Source organism: Calidris pugnax, unplaced genomic scaffold, assembly GCF_001431845.1.
Source record: "Calidris pugnax isolate Ruff unplaced genomic scaffold, ASM143184v1 scaffold18, whole genome shotgun sequence".
Lineage (NCBI taxonomy): Eukaryota > Metazoa > Chordata > Aves > Charadriiformes > Scolopacidae > Calidris > Calidris pugnax.
This window is the reverse complement of record NW_015090812.1, coordinates 11,892,124-11,914,085: the sequence shown is the minus strand read 5'-3', so window position 1 is coordinate 11,914,085 and position 21,962 is coordinate 11,892,124. Positions and strand designations below refer to the sequence as shown.

The following is a 21,962-nucleotide window of genomic DNA, read 5'->3' as shown; positions in this document are numbered from 1 at the left end:
TCCATAAAACATATAATTTGCTAATCATACAACGCAGCACATCGCTGGCTCTCCTGTGAGATGAAATGCAATGATAATCAAATCATTTTATGTGGTAACAGATCCTTGGGTAGCTGTATCCTGAGCTGCCTCTTCAGGCCACCACAATTCTCAACAAAATAAAGTATTAACAGCAAAGCTCATATTTTTTTCAGGATTCACTTTTAATTGCATTTTATAGGCATGGATCATCAGAACTTGACCTTGTTTGCCTTAGACCACCAACTGCACTGGGCTGCTCACATGAAAATGAGCACTGGCACTTCCTATTTGAATTCTCCCAGTCCTCCTCTTTACCTTCACAATTGCTATCACACCTGTGAATGGCAGTGGCTGGCTTGAATCCTGTGTGAGGGTTTTTATCACAACAATGATTTTTAACAACTTCAGATCTATAATGAGAAAATATCATAACTCTCAAGTGATATGAGTGATATAACTTTAATGAGGCTTTGCAATTTACATTCAAGATGCATTAGTACACAAAATATAAGAAATCACATATACATATAAACTTTTGTTTGTTTTACAAGTCAACCAGTATAAACTACACAAACCACATTTATTCACATAACAAAATGGAACATTGATGAGCTTCATTCACCGATCAAATATCTCAACAATTTACGGACCAACATTTTTTTGCAGCTGCTAAAACAACTATCTTCCATAAAGAGCAAATAATTTATATCAACAGATACACTGGCACCACATTCTATGAAATGAAAAAGCCAAACTGAGCAGACTGAAAATTTCCAGATTTCAGCAGAACCCACACAAAAGCAACAGTGCAGAGCTTATACCAGCATCAAATCTGTCCATGGTTTATCAGCTCTGTGACTGAGGAAATAAATCACACACAGATATTATTCAGGATAAACAAAGCCATTTCATTTCATTATAGGGTTATTTAACCCATTTATTTTTCAACCTTTTTAAAACAAAAAGGAAATAGCTTTTAAAATAAAAAAATGAAATATTTAAATCTTTTGGTTTTTTATGTTATGACTTAAACTATTCTCACATACAACATGAATTTGTAGTTTGTGAATAGTTATGGTCCCTCAGACTGTCTTCTTGGTGAATCAGGTTTTAACTACTTTTTGTCCAAATACACCAATGATTCACTAATGCAGTTACTTGAAGTAGGTAAAAACAACATTAGACATTTCTATCGTAAAAAAATCCCTCTGCTACCAAGTCTCCGATACTCTCATTTTTGCTTCTGAATCAAGTACAGTCACAAAAAACAAAGCTTCTTTTAGCAGCATTAAAGGTAAAGGGCCTCCTGTGTAAAGTTCTGGAAAGTTTCTGGTACCTTCAAATATACTGAATGCCCTCAGCTTTTCAGACACAGACCGTGCAAAAACCGAGCATGAAGTTTGCTTTCAAAAACACAACCATGCTCCCAGTGCAGTTCCCTCCACTTGGTCACACACATTTTTCATGGGACACTTTTCCAAATGCGTCCAATTGCGTTCTAGTATGACCTTTTCCAAATGAAGCGGATGTACCTTATGAGCATTTCAGTATATGCATTAGAGGAACGCTTAAAGAAAGTTCCTTCAGTTTGGGGGGAAAAAAATCCTACTTTTTACAGACTAACCACAGCTTTATGCCTGCTAGCTTAAACAAAATTTGTTGAAAGGACTAAAAACTCACCAATAGATTTGAAAATGTGACTAAGCAAGCTGAACTGATCTGTTTCTGTGTTTCCACAGAGAACCTCATGTTTTGCCAGTGATTTGAAAGGAATGCTTACACTGATGAAGTTTGCAGCTCTCCCAAAAATTCACGGAACAGTAAATAATTAAGAGGTCAAGTCAATGAACCAAGCAAACTGGATCATTTAATAAGCTGGGCACAAGCAAAATGTCTTTTATATATCCAGTTGGAAAATTCAACCACTAGAAGCAAAGAATGCCCTTATGGAAAGGATGATGGACTTCATACTGAAAAGTAGTGGCTCTGCAAAGGATTTGGGGGTATCACTGGTAGATAAAATCTACCCCTATTAAATATCACTTCGATGATCAGTTTTGCACTTGCACGTGATCTTAAGAAGCCTGCAATGGCAAAGAATTTGGTGGGGAGTATTATAAGGAATCCTGTTCACTTTGGTAGCTGGAAGGGAGAAAGATAGGATGATTTATCATTCTACTACCAGCTTTGGAAGGGATATATTCTAAAGCGAATTAAAACATTCAAGTGCATCTTTTGGAGTAGCAATATCAAACTGGTAAGCAACAAGAGCAAACCACTCACAATTTAAAACAAACGCCAAACCACTGAGCCTTGGAGTTCATTTTAAGGTATTGCCCATGTATGAGCGTTGTCTCCATCGTCTCTTCATACACCGTGTTTAACTCTATTGCCCCATAGAGCTGAGTGGATGTAGGTTTATTTGTTTAGAACTTACTGGTGACTCAGATATTGCTGCAACCTTCAAAGAATTCTTGATGGAGCTGAGTTCCCACATGTGTAAGTTTATAACGTGCACACCACAACATCCCCTCGTGATCTTGTACAGATTTTTAAGTACAGCTTTCCGGAGAAGAATGTACACCCAAGGATCTAAAATCTGATTCCACGTTGCCATTCGGAGAGCGAAAAGTATTGTTTCACAGGTCTCCTTCAAACGACTCTCATTTATTCCAATTCTGGCCATTGTCACCTGAAAATGGAACATTTTAAAATTATACATCAAAAAAAAATACACCAAGAGAGCATGTAAATGAGTGAAATTGTTTCAACATTATCTCTCATCGTCACACCTTCACAGCATCAATGCATCCCAATTGCAAAGTAAATACTTTCAGGCACGTAACATTTATCATCCTAGAAGTCCTCTAGTGTTTTGCATAGGACATACGTGTGCCTAATTTTGCTGAACCTTGAGCAGAGAACGGCAACCAGCCAGAGAATACCCTTCAAAACCAGGGACTATTTTGAGCAAGGAATAAAATCTTATACAGAATTTGAGCTAACGAAGTACACCAAGACTGTTCCAGGGATGGATTCTTTGACGTATAGAGGCCACTATAGATCAGAACATTTTTATGAAAGGTATTCATTTTTTCACACTTCCCAAATGAAAGTCTGCACAAGGAATAAATCACGTTCGTTTCATCAAGAAGATTCACACATTTTAAGCCACAACAGAACACCATTTATTGACACCAGAGGGTTTAGAGATTCCTAAGAAAATTTAAGCCATGGTGACAAAGGACACTGATACCCCTCCTCTTGCCAATGGAGACGCAGAGGTCTTCATTCACCTGTGGAGGTGACACAGGTGGACAGACCTCCAGCAGCAACACCACTGCCAGAAACAACAGTTTTACATGGGTGGAAGCATTAGCCTCCCAGCACAGCTCAGCAGGACTGCTTCTGGAAGAGGATGCCTCAGAGCTACAGCAGCCCAGTAAGTTGTGGCTGCCCTCCCCGCTTTGTAGGGTAGCAACCTAGGCTTTAAAAGACCAGCCCTTGTGAAACACACGCCGCCGGGGCTCTTGCCCCACAGAGCCCTCCTTTATAGGCTTCCTGCCGCCGAGGTTTTATAACCTGAGTTCCTGTGTGAAGAAAGCCTGACTCTGCAAAGCCAAGAATCTGACAGAAGATAGTAAATTAACTCTCTCTATTGCTAATGTTAAAAGCACATGAAGACTTTTTTGGTAGAAAGATGAAACACTGTAAGGCTTTCAGTTCCAAAACCTTTAAAGTAACACAGTTATTTAACAAAGAAACGGGATATTTTACAACTGATGCTATGAGTACTCTGATTTATTGGGCGATGAGAGGTAGGGTCAGTCTGTCCAAGTGCAGAGGGTCGTATTTTCACAAAGATACATTGAAAAAAAAAATAATGAAGAGAGAAAACTACTGCTCAAGATTCCAGCAAACCAGTTACTCCATTTCAAATGTTTATCTGTAATCTTGGGTCCTATCTATAGCTTGCAGGTCACCACCTCTGAGTATAAACTGGAGTGGAACAGAGTGAACGCATGAAAGGAGACTGTACTTGCTTGATTCAGCATTTGATCAAGCATTTCTGCATGGACATCTATGGAAGCAATGAGGAGAGCCCATAGGAACATTCCTAGGGAAGCTGGTAAGACTGGCAGGAGCACAGCTGGGAACTGGTGTGAGGAGGAGGAGGAATGTCTGAGCACTGAGCCAACACAAACACAAGACAGTTCCCTGAATCTGCTCTTCACCCCACAACCGTTGGGCGCATTCCTTTCTGACATCAGCAGCCCACCCAAACTTGGACAACTCCTTTGGCTTCTGCACGGGATGTTTTCTCAGGAGAGTCCTACATTTTATTTATTAGAGGTCCAATACCACAAGCCAAACTCAGAGGGAGTACTCCTTACTCATGTAAGTAGGACTGAACAGCAAATGACAGCGCAACAGAGCTCACAGACCAACGTCCTCATCCGATATATCCTATGCTTGACTTAATATAGACATACAGCTTCCTAATCTGCTTCTTGATATACCTCAAAATTGTGTTTGTTTTTCCTCTCTCGCATCTTGCAAAGCTAATAAATGCCAAATCCAATGGAATTCCATGCCCAAAAGAGCAGGCAGCGGATGTTGCCATCTAGGAAAAGTAGCTCCATCTAGACTTTGTAAAACTGCCATGTTATCTAGCAAACTTGTGAGTTAGTAGTAATCACATCTAAGTCAATCCATTCATTTGCTGTTCAACTTGCTGGCTAAACATAAAGTACCTCTGTTTTGATTCTGGATTTACATAAAGTAAATCAGGACAAAAAGGAAATTTGATACATGATTTTATGGGTTCTGATACTTGGAGAAGCTTCATCCAGAACATTTAAGTTACCTCTTCTGAATACTGGACATCCAAAAATAAGATATCTGAACTCACAAGTAGCAATTACAGCCCATGTACATAGATAAATGCTTAAGCAACTCAGCCGTGAATCCCTGTATTGGAAATAATAACATACAATCTATATTATATACAAATTCTCTTGCATAAAACAAGATTTTTCTAGCCATATTACTTATATTATTTGGGAGTGATATGCAGAAATAAAAAAATGCTTCCTTTCTTGTATCACTAAAACGAACATAAAATGATATCCCAAATGTTTGAAGTTCTGAGAGGCTGAGGTTTCTTTATAGGCCTGGACTAAGACAGAGAATCTCTGTCCAACCCCAAGTATAAGAGATTCTTATGCGGTTTTATCCTAAAACGCTTGTGGCAGAGCAGCAATAGTGACAGATATGTTACCATCACATTGTCAGTGGGTACGAAGTGAGGGAGCTTCTACTCCTCCGAAGAGCCTGCACTATTCTGGGAACTCTTCCACGTCTTCTGAGAAAACATGTAAGAAGACTGCAGGCAAATTAAGCCAACTGCATGCAAAGAGAGGGCAAAGAGGAGACCACATCCTGGCTTCTGGAGCCTTTCCAAAAAGTCATCTCATGATTTCTAGAACAAGACCCTAAACTCCAGCTGAATAGGGGTAGAATGGAGCAAGGTCGATATAAATTATTATCTCTATAACATTAAAATACTATTCCATAGTCATTTTGAAATCATAAATGATAAAAGGACTAATATGCTATCAGCTGTTCAACAATGGATTTCATTGAGGCAAAACATGCAGACAGTCTGTGTTTGCTCCCTAGCTGCAAGAAAGTCATGGCACAAGTCACTGGCTCAGAAGCTGCAACCAGAGCTTGCTGCAGTGCTGAGCTGGCTTCTGAGAGCAGGACCTCCTCTGCAGGCACAGAAAGGACACATCCTTTCTTCTTATTTGACTAATGCTGTTTAATAATTAGTTCAAAGTCAAGAAACCGATTCAAAGACAGACTATTTTTTTCCTTCTCAGTAGGTCCATCAGGTTAGTATGATGAAGGAATTCTGTCCTCTATAGCCAGCAGTACACAAATGGAGAAGCGGCAACGCGATTGCATCATATCTGGTTGCCTTTGCTCTCCACAATTGAATTTAATATTCATGCAGATTCAGCAGTATGACTCAAAAAGTTAATCCCCAGCTGGAAAATAATAAACATAACTCATGACATTTGCTAACATATTTAGAAATGTAATAATCCAAGTAGCATTTTGCCTAGTTATATAATGTTTATATTAACACAGCTGCGGTACGTCTCCCTGGTTTGCAAAAAGAATGAAAGTATCACATGATGTAGCCAGTACAATTCAAACTTCCTTCAGGAAAGTAACTATAAAAGCATAACATCCAAGTTTAAAAACTTGATTTTTAAACCAAGGATGCCTGCTTGTAAGATATAAAGTTACTCTGACTCCGATTAATCCTGGTTGGTTTAAGGGAAGACCTGTCAAGCAAGGACTTGACACAATACATTAAACCTTTGTGTCCAATTTTAGCCTTCACTAAAACTAAAGCTCACTTTGCAAGATGGAAAAGTTTTAAAAAACATTTTGAAATTGTTGACTTCACAACTTTGCATCTAGCAGATAGCATCAGAGAACTGACATTTCCCTTCAGGACAAAGCTCAGTGCAACAAACTGAAAAAAATTGCTCCAAAGCTTCACACCACTCTCCAAATATAAACAGTATGTCTTTAATTTCCCTTCCAATTGGATCTCAATTATATGAGAACAACTAATAAGCTAAATGGCAGTGCTGCTTAGTCACATTCCTGTTAGTACTCAAGGACAGGCAGTCAAAACAAGAAGCAGACTTTACAGTTAGTTAGGAAATAAGGCAAACTGTAGTACTACTTTGATGCATTTCAGCACATAGGTTCTAAATCCAGGTTCTATCCTTGACCTCAGGAAACTGGATAAAAAACAGTCACCAAGAGATTGACATGGAAAGCAGAGCAGACAGGCCAATTTTGTTCAGTTTAAACAAATATCAGAAATTATCTTTCTCTGCAGCTCAGTCTTCAGGCTCCGTTTCCCTGTGGGAACCTTGCAGACCCTCCCAAACCTCTTCCTCTTCCTTTGGATCTCATTACAAAGAGTTCTGAGAACTTGCACTAATGGAAGAAAGTCTGTATGTTTTTTCAGTATCTACAGAACACATATTTTGTCACTGATGCCTACGTTGAAACCAGAGGTACATAAGGGGTTCTCCTAAACCACACAGGACTCAAGGCTGTGTTCTACCGACTGTGGAAACAAACATATAATCATTTTGAATTTCCAGAAGTTTTTCGAACTTCCATTATTCATATGTGCTACAAAGAAGCAGTCTGCTACAGGCAAGAGTCAATTAGAAGATGATACTCTGTAGTATTCTATAAACACAGTTTTAAGAAAAAAATACACAAAAAAGGGGAGGGGGGGAGAAATCAAAATGAATCTATCTTCATGTTTTATGTACCATTTTATATCTTCTAAGAACAACCATTTGAAAAGAAACACTGACAGCAAATTGCTTATATCATTGCTATATGGATATTGCAGTATAAAAACCAAGCATTTGCTGCAAAACAGCTGAATATGCTTTATTTTATTTTTTATTTGATTCTATATAAGTCAGTTTAAAAGCAAGGGCTTCCAAGAAAAATATGTAGCACACCACTTCTGCGATCAAAATGTTAGTACATACACTATACTATTTATGCCACGTAATGCTTTTTATGTTATAGATCTGCAACATGTTTTTCCCCTAATGTTTTCTTTTCCCTTTTTAAAGGAAAAACATGAACCATATCCTCAGTTCTTATATACCAGATGATCATTTGGCCCAGCAAGTAAATTTTAACCAAGCATAGTGATTTTGTAAAAAATCTGTATTTAAAAAGGAATTAGAAAAGACAAAATGCATGAGCAAGTCTTCCTCCGCGTTACGGTTCTGCGGGTACTTTAAGGAGATACATTATACTTCCATAAAGTTTTGCAGGACCCGCTCTTGACAGGCAGCAGCAAAATAAGGGAATCCCTTTATCTCTCATGTATACTTCTGTGAAAAAATAAAAATGCCACTAAAAATTAACAACAGATCCACAGACTTACTATTTATTTGCGTAAAACCTGTGTCTACCTCCCAAAATCAAGTTCCTTTAAGCTAATGAAAATAGTTTCTAATATTCCAATCTCAGACACAGCTGATTCTGTGACCAGACAATTTCTCACCAGCCAATGATGATTCTGCTTCATGAACACAGTACCATTCAGGACACACGTGCCTTTTCTCAACGTTGGCAAGATCAAAGCCTTGAAACGTTTATGTCCAAGCACCTCTCTGAACTGGCAGGGCAGATCTCACATCAGTGGACCACCGGACACATTGCAGTATAGCAGCACGTATACAACCCTGCAGACTTGACACTAAGTTCAGGCTCTGCAGATGTTTGCCACCCGGCAGCTCAGCTCTGTCCTACCTCACCATCTCATCCCTCCTTGCTGAGGCTCTTTGGTTTTTCTGAGTTATCTGCTCTCCTCATGCAGGCTCAGGTCTGCAGAGGACTCGCAGCGTATTGCACTCTGTTACTGTGCCATTAGAGTGTAACATTTTCACCATCTGTGTTTTTACAGCTTTATGCAAAGTATCTATGCACGGCAATGTATTTTCTGAACAAACATTTCAAAGCATCATTTCAAATGAGACTTTTTTTGTACAGAAGAATTTATCAAAATTACTGTAAAAAATGTGAAGTGCCATGACTTTATACTCACTGCTTTTATTTTATTAACTGCCTTTGGCATTACGATGCTTTATATAAGGCAGGAATGCAACTATGAAGTAAGCCTCATAAAGCGAAAGGTTTCATTGTATGCATAAATTTACAAACATTAACCGAAAGTGAAGCTTTTCTTTTCTGTCAGCTCCCCCCTTAGACACTGCCTATTTGCATTTGTTTTGCTGTGACATAAATTCAGGCTGGGCTTTAAAGAAGCGTTCCAGGCCACCTCTCTTTGTTTCTCTGAAAAAATCCAGATATTTCTATCTTGGATTGGCAGTTGTTTTTCCATCTTTCCACCCTCTCAAAATTAGAAATACTTTGGTTCAACTAGCAATCTAATTACTCTCACAGCTTAATTGATTAACTCATTTGAAAGGAAAGCAGAATGGACATGGAGAGAGAAGTGTTTAGTGCTGAAAACAGTAGATGACTCATTTCATAATGAAAAGACACAGTGTCCATATCAAAGTCAAATAAACAAGCTGTTTCCTGTGCTACAAGTTTAAAAGTTACAAGAAAGCCTGCTTCCATAGAGCGAGGAACGTGCTGCTGCCTAACAACATGGCCTGTAACAAAAATCTCTTGCACAAAAAAATTAATTTTACAGATAAAATTTAAATATTTTTTACTCAGCAATGCTAAGAGAAACTTTACAGGACAACTGCTAAACCTCTTGGGACCAGAAAACAGTAGAGTCTTTCTAATACTGCATAATAAGAATCTTCCTGAGAAAAACAATCAAATTAAATAAGTATTTACAGACTACATGTGTAAGTATTTAAGGACTATATGTATTCAGGATCCTTTCATTCTTCCTTTATGATCAGTTGGGTGAGGTTTCAAACCCTGGAAATGCCCTACTACTTCTCTTTCATTGCTCTGCTTTTTCATGTTTTCACACTCACTTGCAAAACAATCACATTTGTACTGGTTTAAACAAATATTCTCATTGATTTAGGAGCAACAGAACTTCTCTCACTAATACTCTACAAATGCCCAAATAAAGAATTACAAATAACACATAATACTGGGGAGGAAGAGAAGAACTGTCTGAACATGGGAAAAAGAGACCATATACAGACAACAGGAAAAAGGAGCCGCAAAGTCTGTAATTATAGAATGAATTCAGCATGTAATTGCTGTTATGCACAGGATCAAATCAATAACTTAGAAGTGAACTGCCTTTCAAATATCACAACATTCACACTGCTTTATTACTAAAGTTTTTTGCTGTATTTACATCTCTGAGGAAAGATACAATACAGATTCAGCAGCCAGAGGCAAATCTTCCACTTACGTCTTTGAGAGCAAGAAAACGTTCTTCTACAGGGAATGCAGGTTCTGCCAGTTCTTACCTCACCTTTTTTTTTTTAATTCTCTCGGATTTGTTACTTTTGTCTAAGAAGCCAAGAATTAGGCTGGATTCTCTAAGGGTTCCTTGGACAGATCACTGATTTCAGAGGAATGGCATATACATGCAGGCTTCCAGCGCACGTACCACCGAATCCAGACATATCCATCTATCTTAGAATTGTGAAAAGAAGAAGAATTTCACCATGAGACAGCCACGATATATAGTGGCCTTTTCACCTCTCCTAGAATTCAGGGATGCAGACGGCTTTGATGTGTGATGAGCCCACAAGACCTCAAATAACTACAGGTCTGAAAAAATAAAGAACCTACTCTATTGCCTACCAATAGAGTCAGACCTTCAGTTTGTCTGAGAAATTATGGTGTTTATTACATGGGTGTAGGGGGAAAATAAGGAGGAAAAAAACCCAACTTATTAATTTTTAATTATATTTTATGTATGTTTATATTTACCGTATATGCAGCATACACAGTGTGGAGCAAAACAAAATCTTTTTAAAGATGGACTGGAGTCATAGTCACCAGATGACTTTGTGCTATCTGCAGTGTTTGCAAATCTGGCTGGAGGCAAAGGAGGACGCGATACGTTCCTTTCATGTTATTTTTTTTAAAAAATCACTTTTATTCAAGTGACTTCTGGAGAAGAACACCAAGAAGCTGTGAACAGAAATATCAGGGCTAATGGATCAGTAATATACTTACCAAGTTGAAATACGTAATATGCAATTATTTTTTTTTTTTAGGTGTTGGCAAATAAATTAAAAGGGACCGCTGTACAGCTTAACCACCTTTTGGGTGGAGGAGGGAAGAGAAAAATCAAAAATCCTTTTAAGAGTGATTTATTTCCCACTACCGCTAGCACACGCTCCTGGTAAAAAGCAAGTTCAATTTTATTTCCAACTCACTAATGAACTGTAAATCATAAAACAAATTGCTGTCACTCACATGGATCCTCAGCACCTTCCTGCTTCACCTTCTGTTTCAACACCTTTCCATGCAGTGTAATTCTGAGGTGTCCGTGCAGCCAGCCTCACCCAGGCTTCAAGCCACGTGAGGCAGCTGGCAACACACAAGTCAGGGACAGCAAGTTGGGGACCAACTGGATATCAGTCATTAATTTCCAGTTCTCCAATGACAAAGTAATCCTTGGTTTCTGAGATCTTGGTAATGAAGCCTAATTCTCTTAAAAACTTCAGTTCAGGGCATCCCTGACACAAGGGCTCTCTTCAGCCTTCTTCAGGAACTCATGGAGAAACACAGCTCCAATGCCATTCACACCCACGCTTCGGCATGCATCTCTGAATAAGGGCTTCACACTGCTCATTAAAAGGAGTTGTTATGAAAGAGCTTATCAGCTGCTCTCCTTCCCCTGCTCTGTCTGCAGCAGATAAAAGCAATCCTTCAGCAAGAGATAGAGCATTAACTACAACGTGGCTCAGGTTCATTCAGCCACTCAGCTATTTCGCCTCATACGATATAAGAACGAATCTGAAGAATGAATCACAATTACTAAAACTTCATTGTAACTCCTGGTTGTAAACCCTTTCCTGCAATGTACCTAAGCACTACTATATTTCTAGAAGCACATTCACAGAACCCACGATGGGCTCCTGCTCTGCTGGGCACTGTGCACACACACAGTAAATAGGTACCTTTCTTCCTCACAGAGCTCGCAACCCAAACGACAATTCAGCAATTTCTGAATATTTTTATGTAAAATTTAAGTCTTAAAAACACATGCAATAAGAATTATTGCTCTGTTTTAAATCTAAACAACATATTTCCCAGAAGAGGATCCAAATAATGCGCGCTCTCAGGCACAAAATGATTGTACACCGCTATTCAGACAACTGACTTCTGCTAGAAACCTTTTATAATTACTATGCAAAACTCAAGAACATGAATTAACAACATAATAAACATCTCCCAGAATATATGAATGTATATCACTCTGATGTCTGTCACATCAAACCTGGTGAGGATGAAGGACTTTCTGCAGTTGTTCCATGTGAGCGTATTTGTCCCAGAGACTTTCCAGCAACAAGTTTACCATTTAAAGTCTTTAGATAGTCAGGAAAGAGAGCTTTCCTAAAATAACCACTCAAAAATGGTTATGCTGTGTATGACATTTTCCAAAAATGGTTATGCAGTGTGTGATATTTTCAAGCAAGAAAGGCCTGAATAAGTGTAATATCTAGAAAATAATAAGAATTCTCTTATATCAAACAAAATTGGAATGTATGTCAAATTGATCTACTTTTTAATATGAAGCACAGAATTCAAAAACTTTACCAACTGAAAAAATAAGGGGAGGTTATCAGTGGCAATTTTATTTGGCTAAACTTTTGAGAATTTTATTGTTTGAGATAGCAAATTCAAAATTGAAAAAAAAATCAAAATTTTCTGTGACAGTCACTGACATCTATATGGAACAAAGTATTTTGTATTTCAATTTATAGATCATTATGGTTTAATTCTGTGTATATATAATATAAATTTAAAAACCAAGCAGCAAGCAATTTTAAAAGAAAAACTGGACCATGTTGTTTTGAAAATGCAATGTTCTCACATGACTGGAAACCTGCCTTCCCTACTTTTTCCCTCCGAAACAAACCAAATTGCATTCTGATGGCACTGCACTTTCAGAAAAAGGCTTTACTTAAGTTTTTTCCAAGCAGCACATAGGTAACAAAAAATTATGCTTTCCCAGAAGCCTGTGGTAAAGGACAGTCTGTCAACCTCTGCTCTTCTTCCTCCCCTGGTCCATATTGTTACTGCAGGACAGTACACCGACCACTGTCCATTTCTTGTCCAGAACGTCTTTCCTGTTGAGTATCTCAGCTACTCAACTCCCTGACTTTCATGAGAGGGAGGTTAACACTTGAATTACAAATATAGCCACAATTAATACAGAGTTTCTAAGCACTCTATGATAAACTACACCCTGGCCCACACTTCAAAACATTTTTTTAAAATGATTCATATTTCTCAGAAAGGCTAAGGCCTGTAAGATCTCTTCAAACTGTAAAAGATTAAAATAGGAACATATTCTGAACACTGAAATGGTACCTTTGAAATTCAGTATCATTTTAGCTGGGTATACTCTAAAACAATGCTCATTCCATTTCTCATCTAACCTGGTGGAAATTTGCCAGCTGTGCCTCTTCAAAATCCAAAATAAAAGAAAGATCTCTACAACCAATACTAAAAAAAAGACATGGACATCTTACCCAAGGGTTTCTAGAACCATAGGAACATATCTGAATAAGTGGATTGAATTTTAAATGCATTGTATTAACGTATCAACTCTGTTATTCACTCTTTGCAAACACCTGCAACTTCTTTCCATGAGGTATTTTCCTGGTGACATACAAAAACAGGGCCAAATTGTCCGAGTTGCTGCTTAAACCTTATTTCACAGGAAACTGAGCTAAAACGACCCTTATATCTTGTGACTAACAAAAACTTCAATCAAAATGAATGTTCTCCTGACTCCTAAAATCAGCTATTTATTCCAAAATATCTTTGGGGCCATAACAATAGGAATGACACTAACAGTTCAGCAATTTAACCCTGAGTATCAGAAGCTCATTCAGAGGAACTCAAGCAAGAACAGTAATTGAATTTGCACAGTGTAAAGGTATTGAGAAACTCGTCAAGCAATTAAAAGGCCATGATATGAGGAAGAGTGACAGCCCTTTTTCTAGTGTAGCTTTAAGACAAGCAAACTGGTATGAGACTCTTCTTTCCAGAGGAATTCAGGGAGCATTTTATTCAGTCAAACAGCTGCTCCTGATCTGACCTCTTCTGACATAGCAAGGCCTGGAAGGGAAATAACACCCTACCATTGACAGTAACCGTTATGGTACTGAAGGTTTAGACTAGAGATAAAGAAGTGTGTCTGCTAGAGCAGGCCTTCTGCTAGTGAAAAGCTTTTTTCTTCTCCTTATGAAACTGGTTCATTTATTGAAAGTATTGTGGCAGAAGTGGGCTTCTGCAATAGGCTTGCCCCCGGCCCAAGAGATGCAATAAGGTCCAACAGGGACCATGGAGGTCCTGCAGCAGGTGGTCACCTCTCTTGTGCCCACCAGCCTGCCACAGGCAGGATCTGAAGCCAAGCCCAGAGCCAACTCGAACCACATCTTCTTTACTCTGACAGCACATCCTGTCTTTGTACGGTGTCAACAGACAACCCTTCTAGCAAAACATGACAAGAATTCAATGACAAATGCAGCACAAACATAGTAATTATCATTGATTATCTTCTTAGAAGTCTGCATCCTGAAAAAGGCAGACAAAGTGTGTTTTTCCCCTGTGAAAGTAACTTTTACGACAGCACCCAAAGGTGTAAGGTTAGCTAAACACTTTTAAGAATATCTCCAGCCTTCAAAAACAGGTGACTGGAACCTGAAAGCCTAATTTATTCCTTTTCAGAAGAAAAGATCACTCCTTGGCAGTCCCTATGCAGGCACCACGAGCTCACAGAGGCTGCAGCTCCAACAGCCTGGTTTGGTAGTGGCACTGGAGGAGCACACGCTCCTGCAGAGCTGCCACCTGGGAGATGTGGGGTGGCTGTAGACACTGGCAGAGCGTGGTCCTTCATCTTGGGACATCCCGTGTCCGCCTCTCCTCAGCTGCATTTTCTGATTATGAAAACTACCAGCCAGAGCACAAAAGAAAAGGGAAACAATTTTAACTATTTTGTTGTAGCAACAATACAACCAGCAATATTTGAAGGCATGCAACCGGCATTGATAAAGCAATGAGCTCATATAAATGACGCCCATTGCACATATAAGCATAAAGTAGTATAACAGAGATTTAAACTGCCAGCTTGTTAAAGAGTACAGAAAACAGGAATGGAGGGAGACACTTCAAGGGCAACAGGGGTATGAACTCCTGGCAAAGTGTCACTGTGCAAATATATACATGACCACACATACAAAAATACTAAAATGAGATGCACAACTTGTACAACGAAGTACCTTATACTGTATGCAACTACATGGCCTAGAAATTAGTGTAAAACCTGCAGCTTGCTGACCCCCTCCAGCACATAGCAACCATGAGCCTGGCTCAGCATGATACCTGGTGGAGCAACCAGAGTGAGGTGGGCTGGGGCAAGGGTATTCCACCACGGGCATCCCGAGAGCATCCCCCTGAGTGCAGCACTGCATCCTCCGGCAGCGCAGTCACTGAAGGACCACTCAGGCCGTCTCTGGCAGCTTCTAGGTTGGAGTGATTCAGCAAATTGTCAGCGAAATGCAGCCCTAGGTGCACAAAAACCAACCATCAAGCCTCGCCGCACGGGACAAGCTGAGGACAAGAAGATGTCAGAGTGAGTTCAGAGAAAAGCAATTAGCATAAGAAATTGGAATAGGAAGAGATGGCATGAGAAGAGACGGCTAGAAATTAATCTAGGCAGTAAAAAAGGCAGCTGAGGAGTAAGAGCTGATTATATCATACGGAATAAATAGCTGAGACCTTTCAAAATAACTGAAGGAGTGGCTATTTTCTGCAGTAGAGGGGAGGTAAAACTGCATGAAAGTAATCTGATAACTGCATGGAAAAAGATCTTAACAAGAATAATTTGAATGTAAAAGTCTTTTTCTCAGGCTAAGACTGTTCCATGCATGAAAAAGACATTTCTCCAAATCATAATTTGTTCCCGTAGATAAATTCACTCTGAAATAAAGCCCTCCTGTTCATAATTACATGGAGTTCACTTTGCTACTCCAGAAACAAAATTTAAAATACGTTTATCCCTTGAGCCCCACAAAATTTGACGTACTAAAGTCAGAATCAGCTCATGTGAACACAGATCCAAAAAACAAGCTGTTTCATGACAGGCCAGACGTCAAGTCACAGCCAAAAAACAGCTTTATATAACAATCTATTTCATCAGAGATGCTTGTCACAAAATGCTGCAGCCCAACTATGTTCTTTTGGGAATCCAACCCCTAGGGACCAAATTTATCCAACAAAATTCACATATCCCTAGCAAAGGCCTAAGACTCCAGCAAGGATGAAAAAAGATGACTTACTACACAGAGAAGTTGATGTTGCTATCTTCAGAACATATTTTACTGGAATTACCCATCACAAAGCAAAATTATTTGGACTGTCAGAACAAATGCGCCTCCGCAAATCATTGACTAGATAGATTATCGGAAAACTCATTAATTTCACTTGTTTCTTTTTTTGTGATTTCCTTCCTGTTCTCTACTCCTCAAAAGGAGATAAATGTTACCCCATAAGGGAAGAGGCAGGGAGTACCCCTCATTCTGGTACTCTGTTAAGGAAGGATTCCCACACAGTGGCAGAAAACTGGAAAAAGATGCTCAATTTTTAGGCTCAAATGAGATGGAGCTTCAGGAAAGGAATCAGAAGTAAGAGAAGAAATCAGAAGGAAGTCTCTGTCCAACAGCCCCAGGCAGAGCTCCACATGAGCCATGCCAGGGGCTCCACTTCTTGAAAATTCCAGGAGTCTTAAAATAGAGGTGGTGATTGATTATAATATTATATATTATTATATATAATATTAAATGCTATATATACATACACATGTCCATAGATACATTAAGGCACCAAAACAAGTTCACTACCACTGAGCAGGGTGCAGAAGTTAAGTTCAGTTCCATACCAGACACCATAAAGGACAGTCCAGGGTCTTGTACCTCTTATGTCATCTAAAGGTGATTTTAGCTCAAAACAGTGACTGAATACTTAACTCCACTTGGGGAAAAAAAAAAAAAAAAAAAAAAAAAAAAAAAAAAAAAAAAAAAAAAAAAAAAAAAAAAAAGAAAAAGAAATTTAATGGTGAAGTAAATCTGTGGTTGGATTACAGTATTGGATAGACTTGATTTTGGTAGCCATGCATATATGACAATTGACTTAACACCAGACTAGATTAAAAAAAGAAGAAAACTAAACAAAGCAAACCTCCTCATCAGATGGAGAATCACACAATCCAAACTCTTGTATCTGCAAACCACATGTGGCATAAACTGCATCACCTTCCTCCGCTTTCTCTTCCAAACGTTTGTTTGGTTTCTAATCACTGTGGTTTATACCAAGGCAATTCACTCACATCAAATTTTGTTCTGTCTACTCTTTGTCTTAGAGAGAACGGGTAAAATTCACAGTTCAAAGACTGACACTGACTTCTAGATTTTGCTTTGAGAAAAAATTAAACAAGCGAATGAATGCAAAACAAGCATGTATTTAGCTACTTTGCCAAATGATTTCACCTATGAACACCTGCTTGTATTTATTTCAATAAATACTTATTTTGGTATATGCTGATTAAATTATAGAATCTAAACAATTCATTTCACAAATAAAAAGCCCAGAGAGGTTTCAGATAAATTGGACAAATAGATTTGGATCAGCAATTTTTCATAAATCATACGCCTTGATAAACCCTGGATATCTTTACTGTAGCATCTTAGCAGCACGTTCCTGGCAAAGCTTTATTCCACTGCATCTGTATGGTCCACTGCAGTCCAATAAAGCTTGCTAAATTAATGCTGCACTTGTAACTCTGTTTATATTTAGTGAACTAAATCCTATCAAAACAAAGAGCTGGTAATTCAGAGAATTAGCTTTGATGTCAACTCTACGATCCTAACAGCTAAAAAAGGTAACACCTACCAAGGACTCCACCTCGTTGAATTTCCCTGATTATGGAAACTCTCTGGCTAAAACACTAACAGTTCACTTCCTTCAAACTTTCTTTCAAGAGCTAAATCCTACCTTACACAACACACAGAGAGAACCAGCAGATTTGCTGCCCAATGCACCAGAATTGTTTGTGTATCACCTTGTCTGCAACACAGTCCCGAAAAATACCAAGTATAAAAATAAGCAAGTCATTCACTGGTCTGTATTACCCCCTTAAGAAAACATCAAACTGAAAAGGCTCTGAAAAAAACATTTTGCAGCTGGAATAATAATTCGTTGTCAGCTACAATTTAGATGAGGTTAAATACTTTAATAAGAGTAGTGCTGCAATTTCATTAAAGATTGTCAAGATTTTTAAAATTTTGTTTTTACAATTAATAAAAATTGAAAGACATAACAAAAATCACCAACACTAAAAAAGCAGCCACACTAGTTGCAATTTAGTGTTCCTTCATATGTTGAACAAATAAAGTATCTCTTCTGAATTAAAAGAAGTCTATAGCTCTTTTTGATAGCCAAGGGCCTTTTAAAAATCAAATTAATTCTAACCTTTATCTGAAAATAAATGTCGACAGAGGATAATATACTGGGTTTTTTAATTAAAAGTAAAGCCATCATTTGAGTTGTTTTTCTTGAAAACCACTCTGTGGTTTGCCCCAGGCAAATTTCAGGAGGTGCCTGGAAGTAACTGGAAGTAAGTTTACTACAAAAGCTTGCTGTATGTTCTGATGACTTTGTTTATGCTCTATACACTACAGCCAGGACACTGACAAAAGCCTATTTGAATTTACACTATGCTGCAGAGCACATCTAGAAGAATCAATAGAGAAAAAAGCAGGGGAAAATGCTGTGTGTGTGGAACAAAAGTGAAAAGAGTTTTTGTGCATTTCAGTGACGCAGAGATTTATATTCTCTCCTTGAAGTCTGCGACACTGAATTAATTCAATGCTACCTGCCAGATACGGCCAACTGCTGCAGGTAGGCTAATATCAGTATCTAATTTAGAACTAGTTCAGGTAACTCCATACTATACCATAGGCAGTAAGTAGATGGGATATAGCTGGATCGGATTCAGCTCTCAAATTCAAATTTCTAGTTTTGTAAGCTCAAACCAAAATTGCTCCTCATTCATATCTGTGGAAAACTATGGGACCTTGTTTCTAGGAAGCAAGTTAAGATTTCGTATTTCTTGTGACCTAACCTGTCTCACCCTAGTAAAAAAATTACCACATTAATTTACTGCATTAGAAAGAGTAACAGTTAATACCAGCTTTATAATACCATCGTACAACAGGGACCATCAAATTCTTTCCCATAATTATCCCACTTCTTTTGACCCTGCTCACTGACACAGCAGATGCCAACATGACCAACACTTACCGCTTTGGAAGAGTCACAGCAGTTACCAGCAATCGGTCCTGAGTTACAGCCAGGACAGCAGAGAGAGCGCACCGACTGCCTGGAGTGGCTTTGCTGGTCATCTGTTCAGATTACAAACCCAGCTTCTCAGGTCTAAACTGATTTTTTATTTTAACCCATTGCCAACCACTGTTTTTTTAACACGACTCTAACGCAAAGCTCTTAATACCCTGCTAATGGAGTGGAAGATTTTTACGTTCTTAACTGTTATCTTCCATAACACAGTTCACAAGTAGCAGTAAACTGTAATAATAACAATGAAAAGGCTACCATCAATAAAAAATGATAGGAACCACAGTACAGACTAAACAGACTCACCACTCCCAAGATTTCACTGAATTTTTGGACAAGCTCAATACTTGCTCTGATTTATTCTAGCCACCATTCTGCTACCACAGCACTGGAAACGAAGTCCTCACAGTCCCTACGCTCAGTGTATTTTACTTATAATCAGAAGTGGAGAATAATTACCATTTTAGTTACAGATGCATAGGTTCATACGTTATGGGCAATATGCTGTAAAAATAATACACTAAAGAGTGAACGGAGCTGTTATCACAGCTGAAGTGCCTTAAAACCTGGGGATAAAAAAGTATAACTTTTATACAATGATGTGCATTAAAAATTGGCAAACACATTAGGCTCTTACCAGGAATGGACTCCAGCAAATGCAAGAAACACACATTATAGCCAAGAGCTGAATGATCATTTCAAAATGATGAGATCTGCCTTGTCTTTGTTGACTTTTAAATTTGACTCTTAAGAGGGTAATTCCTGTGACAGCATTGCACAAGAATGAAATAGCAAGGGCCAGTAACCCAAGGCAAGAAAAAAGTAAGAGATAAAATCTGTCTTCCCAGTCCTCAACATGTTCTGTTTTATAGAAGCACCAGGTCCTCGATGCTTGAATTTGATAGGCTCTAAACCTAAGAATAGGCAGCAAAGCTATAAGAACAGCAAACAGACATACCATAGTCAACATCATTTTCACATGTTTAGAAGTCATTTTTGTAGAGTGAAATATTGGCTTAGTGACTCCAATGCACCGTTCAACGGCCATCACGCTGCCCAGGAAGAGCGGGCACAAACCAAAGAAAACCATGCAGATGCCAAAAACACTGCAAAGAATGTTGGACTGGTTAAATCGAATCCAGTCTTTATCTGATGCATACACAAACACTGCAATGGCTCCGTTGATGAGGTGGCCAAAGAGATCTGTGATGACCAAACCACTAGCAAGAAGCAAAAAGGAGGCTTTCGATTTCTGTCTGAATCTCTGATACGCCTTCATGAGAATTGCAATTGCAAGACTGTTGGACAAGATTCCCACCGTCATGAAGATTATTGAAAAGAAAACCGAGATCTTCTTCTCTGTGTGGCAGGTCGTGTTTTTTAAGATTCCAAATCCAGCCAGCCCTGGTGATTTTGAACCGTTCATGGTTAGGAAAGGAGAAGCAGCCCTCAAAACATTTCAGCAGTCTTGCAATCAAAAGGCATCTGCAATATTAAAAACAAATATACACACACTGTAAAAGGCATACCACTGTTCAAATGACATTTGAAGCAGAAATTCCATAATATTAGTCTGTGGTACAAATCTAATTTTCCAGTTTTCTGAGTGATATGATATGGCATCATATTTTAAGCGCATCAGTCACGGGATAAAACAATTATCTGTATGCCTTACACAATGCAGATGTAGCATACAGTATCCTTATAGTCTCTGCACATATAAGATACACAAAATAATGTATAAAATATATAATGCTCAAGCACATGTAATCAGAAAAAACATACAAAACATTCCGCTGGTTAAACTACGTACATAAACAAATGTTTGTGCAACAGACTCCTACATGCAATGAAAGTATTCACCAGCCCAACCACAGTCAAAAGTTAAATACTCAGATTGGAGTGTTTTGAGATGATAATCACACTCCATTTTTCTTCTCACTGTTAAGCATTTATTTTCAAAACAATGTCCTCACATCTTCCAAGTAATTCTCCTCTCACAATTCAATGTTTTAAAGCTTCAACATGACCAACACTGAAGTTACCCCACTGAAGCACAAACACGGATTTTAGACGCTCCCTGATTCAGAAGCCAATTCTGCAAGTTGTTTTACACTTTATCTCCCATCTCTACTCCCGGGACATTCCTGCTGGCAAAAAACTTCCCATGCAGAAAAAAAAAAAAAAAAAACACACGGCTCTAAGAAGAGATTGATGATGATGAAGTACCATAAAATGCCCCACCCACTGAGGGGTTTTTTGACCAACAGGGGGAGTTTCAGACATTTCCAGAACTCTTGTCTACGCTTTATCTCCCATCTCTACTCCCGGGACATTCCTGCTGGCAAAAAACTTCCCATGCAGAAAAAAAAAAAAAAAAAAGCTCAGGCTTTAATAATGCGTAATACACAGAGGTGGTCGAGCCTCCCAATTGCTGAGCTAGATCAGACACCGGCCGAGCCCAACCCAAAGGTTCGGGAGGGCTACGCGGCAGCGCAGTCGGGCAAACTCCCCGCCCGAGCACCTTCCCTTCCCGCCCCCCCGGGGGGGCGCACCGGGGGGAGCAGCGCACGGCGGGGAGCTCACCGGGGGGAGAGGCGCACCGGTGGGGAGAGGCGCACCGGTGTGAGCGCACCGGCTGTAGCGCACCGGGGGACCGGCGCTCCCGCACGCCGCCCCGCAGCGCCCCTTGGCCACCGGCAGCGCCTTAAGTGCGCGCCGCTGCCTGCGGGGGCGGGGCGAGCCCGCCACGCCGGGCACAAGTGCCACCGGGACCG

At 39.2% G+C, this 21,962-nt stretch overlaps 1 protein-coding gene across 2 annotated transcripts; it reads right to left on the bottom strand.

The window, feature by feature from the left end:
• Window positions 1–479: 479 nt before the first annotated feature.
• PTGFR (prostaglandin F receptor (FP)) lies at window positions 480–21,903 on the bottom strand. Of its 2 annotated transcripts, none has more exons than XM_014938912.1 (3): window positions 21,772–21,903; window positions 19,823–20,670; window positions 480–2,713 (listed from the first exon to the last, which is right to left on the bottom strand). In XM_014938912.1, the coding sequence occupies exons 2-3, from the start codon at window positions 20,609–20,611 to the stop codon at window positions 2,408–2,410; spliced, it is 1,095 nt and encodes a 364-aa protein (XP_014794398.1). In that variant the 5' UTR covers window positions 20,612–20,670; window positions 21,772–21,903; the 3' UTR covers window positions 480–2,407. The 2 variants fall into 2 exon arrangements, with proteins under 2 accessions (XP_014794398.1, XP_014794399.1); XM_014938913.1 differs by having other exon boundaries at window positions 20,144–20,670.
• Window positions 21,904–21,962: the final 59 nt, after the last annotated feature.

Excerpts from the sequence above, each read along its gene's own strand:
- PTGFR (XM_014938912.1), bottom strand. The coding sequence starts at position 20,611 with ATGAACGGTTCAAAATCACCAGGGCTGGCTGGATTTGGAATCTTAAAA. Across the intron at positions 2,714-19,822 it reads TTTGCTGGAGTCCATTCCTG|GTGACAATGGCCAGAATTGG; the intron begins GTAAGAGCCTAA and ends TTCCATTTTCAG.